General features: G+C 41.1%; 1 protein-coding gene across 5 annotated transcripts in view; it reads right to left on the reverse strand.

The window, feature by feature from the left end:
* The window catches only part of LOC129044906 (uncharacterized protein C1orf226), a 313,541-nt gene that overhangs the window by 74,342 nt on the left and 219,891 nt on the right, over positions 1 to 19,308 (reverse strand). For 2 of the 5 annotated variants that reach the window (XM_054503131.2, XM_063649453.1), the window contains one exon: positions 9,956 to 10,029. In XM_054503131.2, coding sequence (XP_054359106.1) covers positions 9,956 to 10,029 — 74 coding nt within the window. Of the gene's footprint in view, positions 1 to 9,955; positions 10,030 to 11,302; positions 11,391 to 18,253; positions 18,328 to 19,308 lie in introns of those variants that run through there. The other 3 variants (XM_063649454.1, XM_054503150.2, XM_054503141.2) reach the window with 3 other exon arrangements.

Consider the following 19,308-nt stretch of genomic DNA (forward strand, 5'->3'; position numbering starts at 1 on the left):
CCATGCGTAAAATTGGGTAATTCCTACTCATGCATATGTATGAAAAGGCACTATCAATGAAAGGTTTTGAAGCTAGAGGAAATAAAAACATCAACTCTACATGAAACATGACTCATGACTAGAGTGATGGACACTCATATCCGCCAGATGGGCTGGCCCAGAAATGATATGGGAAGTTAGAAAGAGATCTATAGGCTGCGCTGCCTCCACATCTCTGATGATCAGTTTTCTCAATTTAGCAAAGGCTGCTCAAAAACCTTAGGCAATGGGAGGCTGAAGGAAGAGAAAACACTCAACCTTACAGAAACAGTACAGAAGGTGCAGATGTCACCCCATCACTTATAAACTACACGGAGAGCAAAAGAGACATGTATATATCATAAGAAAAGAACGAGGTATACCTCCTTCCCTGATTTTTTTTATGACCCTTTGTGCCTTGGACCCTTTCCAGAGTCTAACGGGAATGGAGAAAAGGGAATGCATTCCAGGATTTGAGTTGGAAAGTGGGGTATGTGAAGATGTAGAAGAAGGGAAGATATAGAGTCATCTCTGTCTGGGAGGTCTCTGATTTTGGAGGGATAGCATGGACTTTGGAGAGGTATCTTAAAGATATCCTTAAATCCTGAGGGTGCTTTTTGGCTCCAAAAACAATACAGTGACTAAATATTATAGCATTTCCCTTATCTCATAATTATGATTCCACTTACATATCCCAGGTCAGGATTGTATATAAACACATTTTGAAAAAATAATAATGCTTAAAATTACACATACTTTAAAAACCTTCCATCTTTATCCCCATAGGACCTTTTCATCTTCCCTTTATAAGGGCATTACTAGCTCCTCTTTTTAAATATGTATTTATTTGATCTCACTATTAAGTTGTAATTCATCATAACATGGCTCTCCTTTCTTTCACTACCAAGTAACTAAACGGCTGTCCCCAACTACCTACTGAAACTGTTCTGCAGAAGTCACCACCTCTTCCATCTGATAAATGCAAGTCTTTCTTCTGTCTGTACTCTGAACTACTCATTCTCCTGTAAGGATGGATGCCCTTTTTGTTTATTTCCAAGTCTTTACAAAAGCTGCCCAGGATTTCTTCTACCTTACTTCCATAATAAAAAGGTATTCAAGGAGTACTTTCTAAGCTTCAGCACTTAACTTAGATAAGCACTTAACTTAGCATATTCTTAAAGATAATTCACTGTCTTCTGTCTTACATTTTTTGCCATCAAAAAATTATTTCTTTGTAGGCAATATATTTTTCCCCTTCAGCTGGTTTTAAAATCTTTGTCTTTAACATTCTGTCATTTCATTACTGAGTCTAGAGTTTAAGAACTGATTTCTTGTTTACCTTGATTGTAGTTTGATGTGGTTCCTGAATCTCAGCATACTCATCTTTCCTGAATCTTGTTCATCTTGATCATTTGAACTCTTGATTGTTAACTAAGTGAAACATACTACATGGGTATCCTGATTTCCCAAGAAATCCCAAATATCACAGAATAGCTCTGTAAAATCCCCATTTACCTTAAAATGTAGTTTGTCCTGTATTTTTATATATAATTTTTATAACAAAAACAGAGTGTGCAAGCTTATGAATGAGGCACCTTTAAAGGTGGGATAGCACTGAGCACAGAGGTAAAACAAAATGGGCAAAAGTGTGAGTGCCAGACAGCTCTCTAACCATGCAGCAGCTGTGACCATGGGGAGGTTGCCCAATATCACTGAAGCTTAATTTCTGTCTTAAGAATGAGAATGATAGATTCTACCATTCTACCACTCAGGGTTGCTGGGATTAAGTGAAGTGACGCATGTCAAGTTCTATCTGACCATATTCCTTGAGGGTAGTAGGACTGTGTTCTAGTAACCACCTGTACCAATTTATTGCTACTCAGCTCCAAATTTACCTTTCAATACAAGCTCTGTGGTAATGGATGGAATTCCTTTAAGCACATCTCCTGTACAGCAGCACGATGGTAAGATTCTTCTGCAGAATGGAGGGGCAACACTGCAGAATGAAAGGGCTTCTCTTGGTCCGACTGCTACACAGCCTGTCAGTGGTGTGGATATAAGGATGTCCAGTGGTATGCGTACCCAGAACACACATCCCTCAGTGACCTCAGCACCAGCCCCACCTGGTGATCACCTCCCTACAGCCCTCCTAAAGCAGACACTAGGTGTTCTGGGCCTCCCATCCACAGTGATGCTCTAACTCTCTCTGCTAGCCTTCCCCCTGCCCCCCAGGTTTGTTTTTCACAGCTCTCCTGATGTAGACATCACATACTCTATGTCTCTTACCCACAGCCATACCCCAACTCCACCTGTGTGCCCACTCACCAGCCGCAGATCACCTGCATCCAAGCCCTGGAGGATTGCTTTCTGTTTTCCCTGCAACTGGGGCCAGCTCTGACATAGGCAATCTGGTGAATTTCTCTGTCACCAGTAGCTGTAATCATATCTTCTATATTAATGTCTAAAGGGCATCTTGGGACGGGTCTACCTTCCAAGTTTGTGCTGCCTTGAGTACTCTCCTCTTTACACTTTGTAGGTACTCTTTTATTATAGTTTAATAGTTCTTTATAATAAATTTCTTCTGTTTAAATCACTGCACGGTTTCTGTCTCCTGATTGGACCCAGGCTGAAATACCAGTGTTTCCCCTAGTGCCTAGCACAATGAACAACAAAACACATTACCTCTCCATGCAACCCTTCTTCCCTTCTCTAGTTAGCCCTGAATAATTTATCTTTGACTTGCTCAAAATCAAAACAGATCAATGTAGAAAGCCAAAGTTGGAATAGACTTCTAATTCTTTTTATTTTTTCTTTTCTTTTTTGAGGCAGAGTCTTGCTCTGTCACCCAGGCTGGAGTGCAGTGGTGCAATCTTGGCTCACTGCAAGCTCCACCTCCCAGGTTCATGCCACTCTCCTGCCTCAGCCTCCCGAGTAGCTGGGACTACAGGCGCCCACCACTATGTCCGGCTATTACAGTGTATTTCTGTATTTTTAGTAGAGGTGGGGTTTCACCCTGTTAGCCAGGAGGGTCTCGATCTCCTGACCTCGTGATCTGCCTGCCTCAGCCTCCCAAAGTGCTGGGATTACAGGCGTGAACCACTGCGTCTGGCCTAGACTTCTAATTCTTAATCATGTCACTATTTGGATGTTAACTGATGCCATTTCTGGAGACTGGCTGGAACTCCTAATGGAGACTCTACCTAATTTGATCATTTAAACTCATAACTGGAGAATTACTTCCATTCTGGCTCCTGAAGACTTCAGGTCAGATTAATTTACTCCCTCTAGTTTTAAAAAGGAGTTTTGTTTGTTAGTCTATTCACTCATTTCAAGGAACATAAACAGCCTAGGGACTAATTTAGTCAAACATGTTAATTCCATCAGTGTCCACCAATAAGACTAGGACAGGGGATGCTAAGGCAGGAAAACTGAAACTCGAAAGCACAGCGACTTCCATAACAGAACAACTACTCCAATACTATTTAGTTTATTTTTTTCTAGGAAGCATGCCCTTGAAGCCAGAAAGAGTAGAATAAGCAGATTAAGAAAGAAAAGGAAATCCAAAATGAATAAAAGAGAAAAAAAATCTCTATTTTCCAGGCCTACCACTGTTCTATTCAACAGCCTTATCAGTGACTTGGATGAAACTATTTTTTTTTTTTTTTTTTTTTTGAGACAAAGTCTCACTCTGTTGCCCAGGCTGGAGTGCAGCCTTTGCCTCTCAGGTTCTCACTCTGCTGCCCAGGCTCGGCTCACTGCAGCCTCTGCCTCCCAGGTTCAAGCAATTCTCCTGCCTCAGCCTCCTGAGTAGCAGGAATTACAGGCACCCACCACCAAGCTCAGCTAATTTTTGTATAATTAGTAGAGATGGGGTTTCACCACTTTGACCAGGATGGTCTTGAACTCCTGACCTCAAGTGATTCGCCCGACTTAGCTGCCCAAACTGCTGAGATTATACGTGTGAGCCACCACGCCGACTGATGAAACTATTCTTATTAAAGCTGCACTTAGCAAAAAACTCGGAGGGAGAGTTAGCCTATTACTAGAACCTGATGTGGTGGTTTTATACTGGGTCAACTCACCTAGGCTAGAACTATGTGTCTGAGCATTCCCTCTCCTATTTTACGGTTGCCCACAAGAATAATTTGTGGGAGATTTGGGAAGTGGAAGTGAAGCAGCAGCTATTATGTGCTGGAGGTCACAATTGGCTAGAGGTGGGAAAGAATGGATGTCAAGGTGCCAGGGAGTTGTTTTGTTTAGTTTGTCCTCACTTTTCTCTGTACCTAGCTTGGCATCAAGCTCTCCTTCATGACTATTAGCCCTGCTGAACAACAGTCAGCTCAGGCCCAGCATCAGAAACTTCACTGCAAACTCAAAGGTGGTTGCCATGAAGAGCCAACAGCCTTCCAGAGACTTCTGCACCTGTCCCCTTTGCAGTTCTAATCTAGCACATGGATGTGGCTGGCTTCCTGCACATTCTGACTCATAACCCACACCAGAGTTGGTTAATAATTGTTCTCTGAGCCTTTCTAGACTTTTTACTTCCCAGCTCCTACTGAAATTGTACAGGTTCAAATCCTATAGCAAATTCCTTATTACAGGACACTCACAGTCATCCTGCTTCCCTGATTGAAATCCTGATTCACAAGGATTCAAAAACTGAAGAATAGCCTCAAATCAATTACATTTAATTTAACATTAATATATGTAAAGTTTTATATTTAGGCTAAAAAACAAAGGAACCTATAGAAATAAAGAATGAGTAAAACCTGAATTAAAAGCAATTACTGTTATTATCCCGAGGAGTCTGAACTCCAACTCCACTATGACCTAGGACCAAACACAGTTTGCTAAGCAAATAAATTACACTGGATCTAATTCATACAAAATGAATGTATAACTTCATATTGTTGGGGTAAAAATATGTCTTCCACATTTTACACTGATAAGACAGAATATCTGGGATATTCCATTAAACGCTAATATTTTAAAGAGGAAATACTGTTTTCTGAAATTAAGAAGTCTAGAAAAATACAATAAGAATGGCTTCAGGAACTTGGGTTAACTTAAAAGAGAAACAAGATCTATATATTTGTGGCTCCAGAGACAACAGCTAGGATAAATGGAAAACAATTATATATAAAAAAAATTTACTTTCACTTAATGAAGAACGCTGTAATAGCGAATCACTTCCTGTGATAAAGAGGTATACTGTAATAAAGGATAAACTGAAAAAAAAAAAAAGGAGAAATTGGTTTACATGTCCACCATAGTGTTGTTAACATCTTAAGATTCCATGATGTTAGAGGTGACCGGGGCTAAGAAAAGGGGATGATGGCAAGTTACTGCTTAATGGGCACAGAGTTTCTGTTTGGAGTGATAAAAAAGTTTTGGAAACAGATAGTGGTGATGGGTGCACAGGACTATCAACGTAATTAATGCCACTGATTTGTATGCTTAAAAAATGGTTAAAATGGCAAAATTTATGTTATATATATTTATTTCACCACAATTAAAAAATATATGATTCTGTTATTCTATGTGAATAATGCAAAAGATTTAAAAGATTTGACTTAATAAAAAATAAAAAAGTCATTCGTCTAAAGTGAACACTTCAGTAAGCCAGTGTTTTATAAAGCCACAAACAATTATATGTATCCTTCAGCAGAGCTAGTGAATTAAACCAGAGTGGTCCCTTCAGGGCAGAAAAATAACTGTACCCATGAAAAGCTCATTTGTAAATGTTACCATATTATCATAATAAATATCCTTGTTCATGATAAAATGGACCATGTATATTTTAGAAAAAAGTCCTCATACACACACACACACACACACACAGATATAAAAATTCACATGTACACAGACCAAAACATCACAATTTAATACATGAAAAAAAAAGTACCCAGGACACTGAAAACACAGGGACTAAAGTTTATTTCTTTGTTTTTAAACACAAGTTGCTAAATTTTGATAGACTAGAAAGACATCCACAAGACTATCAACAATCAGAGAGCCTACTGTGTGAGTTTTGAGGCCAAAGAAAAATTCGTTTAACATTTAAAATGTATTTGGCATTCCCCATTCCCCCTAATATTTCTTCCTAAAAGTGAATGGATGGAAAAATACATACTATACTAATACTAATTGAATAAAAAAACATTTTAAAAAAGAAAGAAGACTATTACTACCTGATTTCAAGAATTATTAAACTATGGTAATCAAGACAGTGTGGTACTAGTGTCAAGACAGACAATTAGACAAATAGAACAGAATAAAGAGTCCAGAAATAAACCCCACAGATATGGATAACTGATGTTTAGCAGAGGCACTATAGTGGAGAAAGAACAGTCTTTTCAACAAACAGGGCTAGAACAACTGGACATCCATTTGCAGAGAGGGAGGGAGAGAGGAACAGAGAGAAGGAAGAAGAGAAGGAAGAGGAGGGAGGAGGAGAACTGTAATCCATTCCTCATACCACATAAAAAATTGAATCAACTTGGATCATACACATAAACATAAAACCTAAATTTAAACTTCATGCTTTAGAAGAAAACAGAAAAATCTTTGTGACCTTGAGTTAGGTACAGATTTCTTAGCTATGACACCAAAAGCACAATCAATAAAATTTTAAAAATTGACAAATTGGACTCCATCAGAATTTAAAACTTTTGCTCTTTAAAAGACACTATAAAAAAAAAAAAAAAAAGACAAGCCAGACTTGGAGACAATGTTTGTAAACCATGTATTTGATAAAAAGTCTTACATCCATAATTTATAAAGAACTCTCAAGATTATGAAAACCAAATAGGCTAAAGATTTGAACAGATGCTTAAAAATATATATACAAATGGCATGTAAGATCAAGAGAAGGCTGAGTGCAGTGGCTCACGTCTATAATCCCAGCACTATGGGAGGCTGAGATGGAAGGTTCGCTTGAGCTCAGCAGTTCAAGACCAGCCTGGGCAACATAGTGAGGCCATGTCTCTACAAAAAATTTAAAAATTAGCTGGGTGTGATGGTGCACATCTGTAGTCCCAGCTACCCAGAAGGCTGAGGTGAGGGAATTGCTTGAGCCCAGAAGGTTGAGGCTGCAGTGAGCTGTGATTACACCACTGGTACTCCAGCCTGGGTGACAGAGTAAGACCCTGTCTCAAAACAAACAAAAAGATGATATTTAGTATTAGTCACTACAAAAATGCAAATTAAAATCACAATGAGATATTAATACACACATATTTGAAGAGCTAAAATTAAAAGGACTGACAATACTGGATGTTGGCAGATATGGAGGAATTGGGACTCTTGTACACCACTGGTGGTATCCCTTTAGAAAGCAATCTGGCAATTTCTTTAAAAGTTAAATGTATACCTATCATATGAGTCAGCCATTCTGTTCCTGGGTATTTACCCAAGAAAAATAAAAGCATATGTCCACACAAAGACTTGAACATAATGAACATATGAATGTTCATTACACGAACATTCATAGATCCTTTAATAGTAATAGCCCAAAACCGGAAACCACTAAAATGTCCATGAACACATGAATGGTTAGGCAAGCTGTGATATACCTATAAAACAGATCATTGATCTGTAATAAAAAGGGATGAACTGCTGATACATGCAATGACAAGGAATCAATCTCAAAATAAATTATGCTGAGTGAAAGAAGCCAGCTCCTCCCAAAAAAGAGGATATACTGTTGATTCTATTTACACAAAATTCTAGAGAATGCAAACTCATCAATAACAGAAAGGAGATCGTGGTCACTTGGGGATGTGGGGATTGAGATTGGGGATGAAGTGGGAGAGAAATGAGGAGGGAAGGGTTACAAAAAGCACAAGGAAACTTTTGGGGTGATAGATATGTTCACCATCTTGACTGAGATTTATTCACCAAGTTATTCAACTTTAAATATGTTTGATTTTTGCATGCCAATTATACCTCAATGAAGCTGTTAAAAATAAGCAAAGTCAGCAGCTTACTTGGGACATGTGAAAACTTCGGGGAAAGTCCTTTCTTTCAACCAGCAAAAGGCAGAACTCACTCATGATCAGCATCCGTAAGAAGGTCACTTTTTTCCATATATGGTGTCAGCATTAAGAAAATAAAGCCAAGAAACTCTTCCTTTTACAAAATGCATATCATAGCAGCCTGCCCATTCACATTCTTCAAGCCAGCTTCTGATGCAATCTGTTTCTTAAAGCCTTTTCTCATCACTCAAGTAGAAGGTAATTGTTCCCTGAGGTGAATCACCATAACACTTATGTTAATTTTCAGATATTAATTCAATGCATTTATCCATCCACCCATTGCACATTTATTAAGTGCTTCATTTGGGCCAGACACAGGTTTGGCGCTAGATATACAAAAGTGATTAGAAGGGCACAGATTTTTCCCTCAAGAGCCTAACAGGCTAGTGGCAAAAAATTGACATTTGTTTTTAAAAAAAGTAACAGAAACACTATAACAACTATTTCAAAAAACATTAAACAGTACTACAGGAACACAGAGGCAGAAATTCATTTTGTCGGACATACTATCCTATACCTCAGTAACTTGTCCATTTCCCACTAGTCTAAAACTCCCTGAGAACAAGGGACTGTGACTCATTTAGTTTAGTGGGACTGTGACTCATTTAGTTTAGTAATCTATGAAATTACCTAGCACAGTACCTGGCATGAGTATTTCACACCTGCACATTGTTTGGATGAATGGACATTCCATTTCACAAGCATCTGCTCTTTAAAAGGCAGGGCCACCGTGCTGCCAACTTCACACGTTGAGTTCCAACCCTTATCCACTTTGTCAACAAAAGCATGGCAATAATTTGAGAGTGGACAAAATCAAAACCTAAATCTACGTCCCCAAATTCCTAAAGGAATGGCCACTCTCCCAGTGAGGAAAACAGGAAGGAGGTGGGGCTTAGTCTGCCGAGATCCAGGACACAAGAATGACACCCATGACTCGAGCTCCTGCCATGGTTCCTGGGAGAGCCTGGCTTTCTATATGTTCTTGCTGTCTGATATATTCTTCTGCCCAGGACAATACACATGGCTGGCAGCCATCTGATCTCTAGAGGAATCATACCAGTCTCTTCGTAAAAGCAATTTCTGGGTGTGTGTCGGTTTGGTCTGCTATAATAAAATACCAGAAACTGGCTGGCTTATAAATAATAGTTTATTTTTCACAGTCCTAGAGTCTGGGAAGTTTAAGATTAAGGTGCTGGCAGATTCGGCATCTAGTGAGGGCCCGCCTTCTAGCTGTGTCTTCCCATAGGGGAAGGACGTCACCATGGGGCTAGCTAGTTTTCTGGGGCCTGTTTTTATAAAATAAGGTCACTAATCCCAAACATGAGGGCCCCACCCTCATGACTTAATCACCCCCAAACGTCTCAACTCCTAATTCCATCATCTTGGGGGTTAGGATTTCAACATACAAATTTTGGGGAGACAAAAGCATTCAGACCTGGAGACACATTTGTGACTTTTGATTCCTGCATGATAACAAAGCTCTTATTACTGTGCTCAGTTTCTGAAGGGGTAGAGAGGTGGAAGAGATAACTGTGGAAAATTGTTAGCATAGGGTGATGGAATAATCCAGTTTTCTTATTTTGATCAATATACATGCAATTTTAGAATTTCAGTTAGGACAACACTAGCACAAATTTAAAAGGTCTCCAATTACAACTGAGAGGTTTAAACATCAGGCAGAAATACTTCATAGCTTCCTTAATGCAATCAAGCATGACCAGAATGATAAGGCAGATTTACTTCTTGAACTCACATCTAATGGAAGCAACAGATCTCAGAAGGGAAAAGCATAGAAGTTTATTTAAATTTGTCTGGATCCACCAGCCTGACAGGTGGCTGTAGGAGAGGGCAGGGGGACTCTGGGGCTCAGTGACATCTTGGGTGCTGGACTGGGCTCTTACCTGTAGATGGGGTCCTGCATCACCAGCATCTTGCTCTCATCCCACGTCCATTCCTTTTTCTGCAATAAAAGAAGCTGTAAATGAATAAGTTAGGCTTGTCCTCAGTTACAGGACCAGGGCACACACTGAGCTATGCATACTTATGCAAACACATGCATTTTGCTCCTGACCTGACTTTTTCCCTCTAAGAGGCCTGGAGTTGATTGCTCCAAAACAACGAGTGGAAAATGTCAAGTGTCTAGTCTGATCAGTTTCCTCCAAGCACTTTAGGAGAGTGCCTCTCCAGGGCTCAGTGGGTAGGCAGAAGCCAAGAAGTCCTTAGGGAACTCAGGAGGTGAAGTGGGGACGTAGTGTGGAGCTCCAGACAAGCCAGGTAGGTTAATTGGTACGTTTGCAGAGTGACCCCTAAGAAGCTATTCATTCTGGCTGTAAACCTAACTTACGGTGAACACAAAAGAGACCCTCTAAGCTAGGGATGAGGAGTTGGAGGAGAGTGGATTCAATCGCAGTGCTTGCTGAGGTGAGAAGCACCCCAGTGTGGGGGGACATTAGGGTCAGCGGCCAACTACACCCCCTCAGGTCCAACCTCCAGGTGCAGGGACAGAAAATCCTGCTCTACCTTCATCGGCCTTTGTCAGAGAGACTTTGCTGTCCAGGGAAATTAGGGAAGAACACATTCGTCTATGAAAGAAGGACTCAAGAGCGGGGAAAGGGCAAGGGGTATACAGTAGATTAACTGAATGCTTTTAGCTATATGGATTTCTCAGAGATAATGCACAGGGTGGCCACTCTCTAAACATACTGGGCTTTGGAGGTTGTTAGGCCCCCACCAGGGATTAGGGGAGATCATGTCCAGGCTCTTACAGTGACATTAGGAAGAAGCACTGTCAGCAGCTTTACCCAAACACCATATTACATATGTGCGCGTGAACACACAGATACACACACACACACACACCACATTTAATCCCTGAATTTTGATTAAACACCAATACAATCCATAGAGGTGGATTTTAGACTGGTTTAAAAACATCCAATATCAAACACTGTTTTATAGACAACGAAACTTCAGTTACAGCCAAAAACTAAATTTTTTTTAAAAACATACCTTCCTATAATTGCTACTGACTACCCTATAAAATTTTAATATACAAATTACCTATTTGGAACAATACAGAAGGAGACTAATCTCTTTTCTAAGCAAGAACCCCTTCAAATACATAAACAGAGCAAGTCCAGAACATCTTTATACTAAATAATCTCAGGTTTTGTAAACATCCCTCACTAGACAAGTTTTCCAGACTACCTGCTACCATAGTGAATTTTCTTTGTATGTATTCTACTTACCAGTGATCCCCCCAAAACCTGGTAAAATGAACTGGATCCCTGATCAGCATGGTATAAAGACACAGCCTTTTAATGTTCCAGCCACATAGAGACACAGCCTTTTAATGTTCCAGCCACGACACTCCTCCTAACCCAGCAGACTGGTTTACAGCACTTTTTTTAATGACCTCATAATGAGCGCACATTAGGCTGGTTTCCAACTGATGCACTGAAATTCTTCAGAGTTAAAGTCCAAATATCTGCATGCATATTGTAAACATCCAATATCATTGTTCTCCATAGTAGTCCTTCAAACAGCAAAATATAATAATATGCTTAAAAGATGGTTTGATCTCCGGGCAAAATCTTTATGACATAAATATTAAATTAAGTCACATCTATAGCCATGACCACATATTCTACCTGCACTTTTAATTTAATGCAGTTAGCAATGTTTATGAAGCTGTGGAGTCCATCTGCTGAGTTTATTTTAGCTATTATATTTTTCAGTTCTAATATCTCTATTTGGTTATTTCTTTTTCTTTGCTGAGACTCTACTTTTTCATTTGTTTTAAAAGATTTTGTAGCTGCTCGTGGAAGCATTTTTGTGATGGCTCTCTCAAAATCTTTGTCAGATAATTCTAATATCTCTGTTATCTTGGTGTTAGCACCAATTGATTGTCTTTTTTTCACAGAAGTTGAGATTTTCCTCATTCCTGATACAGTGAGTGATTTTCAACTGAAGCCTAGACATTCTGAGTATTGTAAGACTTTGGTTGTTATTTAAACTTTCTGCATTCACTGTCTTACTGTGACACTAAATAGGGGAAGGAGTAGGATGCTACCTTATCACCCCCAGAAGGGAGTTAAGGCTGGGTTCCCACTCGGCCTCTGCTGATCCTCATTACTGCTGGGTGTGGGTGGGAGTTCTAGGTCCCCACTGGGCTTCCAATTACACCACCCTAGTTTGTAGGGGTAGGAGTGCCTTGGAGTTCCCACATGGCATCCACTGACAACATGCACAGTCAGTGGCTTCATGACTGCAGGTCAGTGGTGGAAGTGTAGCTTCTCCACAGACACCACATGGGAAACGGCAGCGAGAAGGGTGGTGTGGGACACTCATTACCAGCTGGCAGGGAAGAAGAGCCTGGCACTCTTCTCAGCCTTCTGTGGCACCACCTGGAGGGGGTGTTGGGGCACCTCATTACAGCCCAGCAAGGGTGGAAGCCTGGGCTCGGGCTCTGGCTCAGCCACGGGGGCCTGGGTGGCGGTGAGGCCGATCTTCGTGGACTGTTTGGCTGGAAGAGAGTGGTTATTGTGGACAGTTTTCCGCCTTGTTATGCTGCCCCTTTTCTCCTCTTTGGCTGGAGAGAGGAGGCTTTTGTTGGGGCTTTCATGCCTGCTCCCACTGGCATGTGTGAGTTGCCAGCTTCTTCAGCTGTGCATCTGGGATATATAAGGTGAAAAGAAACCCAGGGAATTCACAACTATGTAATTTGTGGGTCCCTAGGTTCCTAGCCAGGCTGCCCTCTCTCCACCTCTCAAAATCTTCTGATGTTGATTTTATATATAATGTCTAGGGTTCTCAGCTGTACTTCTTAGCAGGAAGAATAGGGTAAAGTGCATCTGCTTGGTCTTTCCAGAAGCAAAAGTCTGGTTCCTATATCTATCAGTTTTTTGTTTTTTTTTTTAAACTACAGTTGCCTCGACTCCACTTCTTGAGAGACATGAATGCAGTGGGTCAGAGGTGAGGCCCCATAATCTGTAGCTTTAACAAACATTTCAACTGGTTCTGATGTGACCCTAGGGTTGAGAGCCACTGCTATACACCAAAGAAAGACTGGACTGAAATCCTCAACCAGAGGGTCTCTTTCACACACCACATACTCCTCTGGAGTCTCAGGCCTGGCACAGGGAGGTCTCTTGACATTTCAAAGACAGCCAACTGATCATGGTCCCGTTAACCACTGTCTCAGGCCAGGGCCCACCTCAGCGTACTCAGGAAGTGGCTACAGTGGCTTAAACACTTGGTGGGGCATCAGCAGATGTGCTTTCCTCCTGAGAAAATGCATCCTCACTTCTCTCATGGACCATCAGGATACTCTGCCCCCAACAGTCCTTGCAGCTCTGGTGTGATTTTCAAAGTGACTGAGAGGAGCCAATGACCCAATACACCAAAGAGGCTGTGAAACCCCAACCAGCCACATGTCCTGTCCCCTTCTGAGGAAAGCAGCCCCAAAGAGGGTCTGAACGAGGGTGATTTGGTTTATGCTGCATGCATCTGAGGAAGCCAACTGTGCTAATCTGGCCATGACTGTCTGGGGTTGGGATCCCCACCTGACTGACCATGGGGAGCCAGCAAGGGGCTGGCATTAAATCACCCAATCATTGAGCTCTACGGTAAAAAGACCCAACTCTACCCAATCGATTCCTCTCTTTGGGGAATATCAAATCCTAAGTGGAGTCTAGGCTGAGCCCCAGTAACGGTGGACAGTTTTTGTGACCTGTGACTCTATTTCCACTCATACTAGCGGCAACACTGAGGGAGAGGATGCGTCGGGCGCCAGTTCATGTTTCCTCCAAGCCTTGCAATGCGCCTCCATTATCAAAGCTAACCTGGGCAAGACTCTTCCCAGCAATTCTATAGAATGTAACTAAGACATTCATTAAAAGGAAAGAATAATGAGGCAAAATAATACAGAACAACTATTTTCTTTCTCTGGCAGATGTGAATAGGAGGACAGAGAAACCAGGCTCCCAGGGCCCCTTGGGTTAATTTAATAAGAATGAGCATTGGCAGGGTCTACAGAAGCCAAAACATACTTTACTTTTAAAAGAGGTCCCAGCACCCATATAGAATGTCCTGAAAAGGGAGAAAACCACAAAGATCTTTTCATCAACTTACTAATTTTCCTTTTCTGAAGATCTCATTAAAATCTAGTCCTGTCACTTTACAGACCTTCATCCTTGGATGAAAAATATTAAATCTATGAAGAGATCAGGAAATCATCAAGATAACTCAATGGGTCTGGGGAGTAACAGGGACTCACCAATGTTTTGGTTATTCAAGAAGCTAATGCAAATACTGTTGGAGCTTTTTTTGTTTTTGAGACGGAGTCTCGCTCTGTCGCCAGGCTGGAGTGCAGTGACGCGATCTTGGCTCACTGCAAGTTCCGCCTCCCGGGTTCAAGCGATTCTCCTGCCTCAGTCTCCTGAGTAGCTGGAACTACAGGCACGCACCCCCATGCCCTGCTAATTTTTGTATTTTTAGTAGAGATGGGGTTTCACCATGTTCGCCAGGTTGGTCTTGAATTCCTAACCTCAGGTGATCCGCCCGCCTCGGCCTCCCAAAGTGCTGGGATTACAGGTGTGAGCCACCGCACCCGGCCACTGTTGGAACTTTTTAACCCAATCTCCTCAAGGCCTGAATGATAGTCCAAGAACTTTAGAACTAAAGGGTCTCCAACCCTCCCACCCTGCACCTCTTTCAAATAATACCCTGAGGAGTGTAGTCACTCAAGCAAGGTGTCACTCCTTGTTAGCAGCCCAGCCAAGAGTAAAAACAAATTCTCCTGATGTTTGGACTAGTGCTGATTCCACTACTCTGACACAATTCATAGGCAATGCAATATAATGAATGGCTTAACTTAGAGGGAGGCCCTGCTTCACGTATCTCACATGACTTTATGATTGTCACCAATGTCTTAATTCAAGAACAATTTGATTCTTCCTGTCTCCTGTCTGAAATTGTGTCTCTTATTGCTTCTGTTTTGCAAGTATTTCAAAGAAAAAAAACAAAACAACACAAACAAACCAGCTCCCCCTCACTTTTCTATATGGAAATACTCTCCTAAGGAAAAACAATTAGAAAAAAAAAAATTTGAAATGAGAAGAAAAATAGGAAGAAAAACTAATTTCCCAGACCTATGGGATTATAAATCAAAGTTGGCTTCAAAAATAGATAGGACAGAGATGTATTACTGAACAATAACTGCAGCCAAACTCAGTTTAACTGTCTTTGAAGTCTTTTTTTTTTTTCTTTTAACAAAAAAATCCTTGAAAATAAAGACTTGGAGTCTTGGTAGCTGTGTGAGGGAAATTTCAGTTTTGCTACTCACTGTCCAGGATCAGCTGTGGTCTCCATGACATGCCAGGAAATGAGGACATTTTCAGTTCAGATGTGAGTGGAAGGAAAGAATAGGAGAAAGAGAGGAGGAAAGGAGGGGACACGCACCTCTAAAGCTGTCAGCACCTCTCTGAGTGCCTTCTGGGGTAAGGGGACCCTTCACAGGCTTATTTACTGCAAACAGCCCAGGGGACCTGCAGGACTGGGCACCAGCAGGGCTGGTCTTCAACCTCCTTCCACCACAAGTCCAGGCTCAGGCAGGGCTCCCGCTGGAGCAGGAGCACTAGCAGCAGCAGCAGCAGTGGCGAGCCCAATACACTAAGTGCTCAGGGAGACAAAGATCTGCCTCTTCACTCACTCCAGAAATAAAGCAAATGGAGAAAAAATTGTGAGTGGGGAGGGAATGCCTGGCAGAGCAGATTAATTAGTCCTAGGGGCAACTGCCTGGCATTCTGCCATGCCCCAACTCTGTATGTGGATATGTGTAACTCCCTTCTCTTACTCCTGTGCCCTCCAAGGACACCCATGGCATTGCTGAGCCTTTTAAGAGGTCTCTAAACTAGAGTTTATTAACCTGTCTCTCTCTCTATGCCATCTCCTCCCTTCCCCTCTTCTCTTTGTTTATAAATTCCTTACTCCAGGGTATTTTTAAAAGTCAGTGAGATAGTGGGAGTAGCTTAACTTGAAGGAAGGCTCAACTTCATATCTCGGTTAGTAAACATTTTCTGGAGTGAGAAAGGAAGGTGTGATCATAGAGTGTACAGTGCACCACAGACCTCCAGTCACAGGGAGGTGCACCCAAGGGCCCCAGCTGCTGCACTCTGAAATTCATCATCGTGTTGGTTCAGGAGCTGTGCTTTCCACGGACTGTTCCAGCCAGTGACTGAGAATAGAGGGATACTAAGGCAGGCCCATCCCTGGGAGATTTGGGGATCCTGACAGACAACTTTGGCTTCTGGACACCCTGAAACCTTGCCAAGCCTTCCTCAGACTGCATTGCAGTCTAAGAACCTTTTGCTAACCTTCCTTCCTTCTTCCCCTCTCTCTTGCACTCAGGGGCAGGCTTCTCTGCAGCCTGACAGCCCTCCCAGCCTTTCTCAGATGCTTCCCCCTTTTCTCCCACAGGCGTTTAACACTGTCTTGGTATCTGCTTCTCAGAGGACCTAGACTAACACAGAAAGTGAGAAGGTGAGAAAGCAAAGATATAGGAAAGTCATCTGTATCTGCTTCATTTTTCATTTTCATAGTTGATATGGGGGAAAAAAGTCCTTTCCTCCATTTAGGGAAAGAACTACATAACGCTTTTAGATTACTAAAATTGGTCTCCACCTTAAAGATGAACACTGAGGCTCAGAGAAGTTGACTTATTTCCCTCCAAGGCCACCTAGTCCAGTGATAAATAAAATCCAACTCTTCTACCTGCAGTCCCATGGTCTGCAACTCCAAATGATGAAATCAGTCTTTCACTGTCCACTGCCAGGAAGTTCTTTGCTTTCCACAGAGGAAGGGGATAAAGGGCTTGCTCTGTATGCTTTTGTAAGACCACTGAATGGGGTAAGCGCGTCTTTGATATAGGACCTTCTCTTTCCTTAATCGGTTGAGTGCAAATGTCAAGTCCTCCATGGAAATTCACAGCCACTTTATCATTCTAAAAGCTCCTGGCAAGGAATGTTATATGGGAACTGGTTTAGAGGTAAGTCTTCCTGGAACCGTGCCAAGAAGAGAAAACAGAGTCAGGAATAATTATCACAGTGGTCCTTTCTCCTTTCGACATGTGGAAATGGATATGGCATCTTTGAAGCCCTTCCTCAGGAATGCTAAAGTAGAGGAGAAATTTGTACTGACATTCATTTCCTATCCCTACTAGAAATTATCAGTAGGCATATCACAAAGCCTACAAGCTTCACCATTATTCATGCAGCATTATTCAAGCACCTAATAGCAGTGGTGACTTAAAAAAAAAACTTGCAAAGGCCATATAAACTCAGTTTGACAAGTTCTCCATGCTTCTAGATAGAATGGGATTACACTGAAAATAAAGCTATCTCTCTCCTTCAGGTATAACCTATGGATACAGGAATGTGCATTTCAAAATTGAAGCAGTAATAAATCCTCCCACGATGTGCACAATTCCTAATAGGCCTGTTTTTAAAGTAGCAGAAAATAAAGAAGGCCAAGAAACACAGCATGGTGGAAAGAAGACTGGATGAAGTTTAGGGCCTAGATTCACACCCTGGCTGTCAGTAACTACCTGGGGGTCCTAGGGACAGTCACTGGACTTCTCTTATCCTGTTGCTACATCTATTCAATTAGAGGATCAGGCCAAATCATTTTTTAAGTCTCCTAAATTCTGGTTCTATAATTCTGAGTGCCTCCTTTTCTTAATTCGATCTGACTTCTGTGTTTCCATAGTAACCAGCACTACTGTTTGCGCAGGAACATAGTTTCCCTGTGATGTAATACACCCATGACAGAGTACAGGTTAGGAGTTAAAGACTCTGGCTTAATTAATTAGGCATTTCCTATGGAGTGATTATTATCCAAAGGGGTCCAAAAAGATCAGTCACACACACAGCAACAGAGCAGTGGAAAGAACCTGCTTGGGATTTAAGTAAGACAAAGTTCGAACCTCGACTTCACCACTGATAGGATCTGAGATTCAGGCAAGTTGCTCAAACTGCTTTTGAACAATTATAAGAATGGTATCTACCTAATAGGACAGTTGTGAGGATTTGTTAAGTGTAAACATGCATCAAACAAGGCCTGGGCAATAGCACGTACTCCACATCAGTGTTAGCTATTACTATTAGCTGTTCTCATTATCACCTTAGTGTGTAATTACTTACATCAGTTTGCTCCCTCTGGTCTTCTACTTTTCCAAACAGATGAAATAAGATTTGAGGGAAGACATGGTCCCTGCCCCCTAAAGCTAACAACCTATGGGGGAAAGAGATAAATAACTACAATGCAATCTTATAAAACCTGTAATAGACCTATGTGTGCATACAGTGACAAAGAATAATTTTGCAGGGAAGGGTTCATATCTAATATCCTTATGTAACCTACGCAGATCCTTGAACATGGTAGGCACACAATGAATATTTGTTAATGAAAATGATGGAGCCTTTTTAGAATGTTGCCTTAGGGGATCCCAACAAAGTTATTGGTTCATAAGAGAAACCATATAAAACTGAAGCCCTTTGGGTCCTTTACTAGAAAAATCCCTTGGATGAAGTTCAAGGCTAGTCTTTCTTATTCAGGATTCCACTCCCTAGCAAATGGTGCTATAGCATGATTCCAGTATTATAATAACTAATCATTATATATACATGGAAAAGATAATTACTTGAGCCTAGATGCGAGTTGAACAAAATGTACTGGTTGAGAGACATCAAAGTACAGCTAATTATCTTAGTAACTGGGTTTACATCACAAATTCAACCTAAGATTCATAAAGAATTTGAGATTCATTATCTGTTGGCGTCAGTTCAAGATGACAGCATTTTTAGGTATTTGTTATTATAACCAAAAAGATGTTTTTTACATCTCAATGAGAGTTGATTATATTTGGCCACTGCCTACACTAGTATAACGCACCTGAAGATTACAGTCACCTGAACAAATCCTACAATTAATACTATGGAATTAGCAATTTTTATGGAAGCCTTCCTATATTTGAGAAAGGATCTCATCCTTTTTTTTTTTTTTTTTTCCTTTTAAACTGGCAGATTGACAGGAAGAAAAAGAGGGAGGACAATATGATAAAGGTAACAAACTAGACTTCATTTGATCCAATTGCTAAGTATTTATTTTCTCATAATTTAATGATATTATTACACACAAATAATGTTCAATCAAGCAGCTAGTGAACAGCCATGATTACTGAAAACATACTACATGT

The sequence above is a fragment of the Pongo pygmaeus genome, chromosome 1, assembly GCF_028885625.2.
Source record: "Pongo pygmaeus isolate AG05252 chromosome 1, NHGRI_mPonPyg2-v2.0_pri, whole genome shotgun sequence".
NCBI classification, from domain to species: domain Eukaryota; kingdom Metazoa; phylum Chordata; class Mammalia; order Primates; family Hominidae; genus Pongo; species Pongo pygmaeus.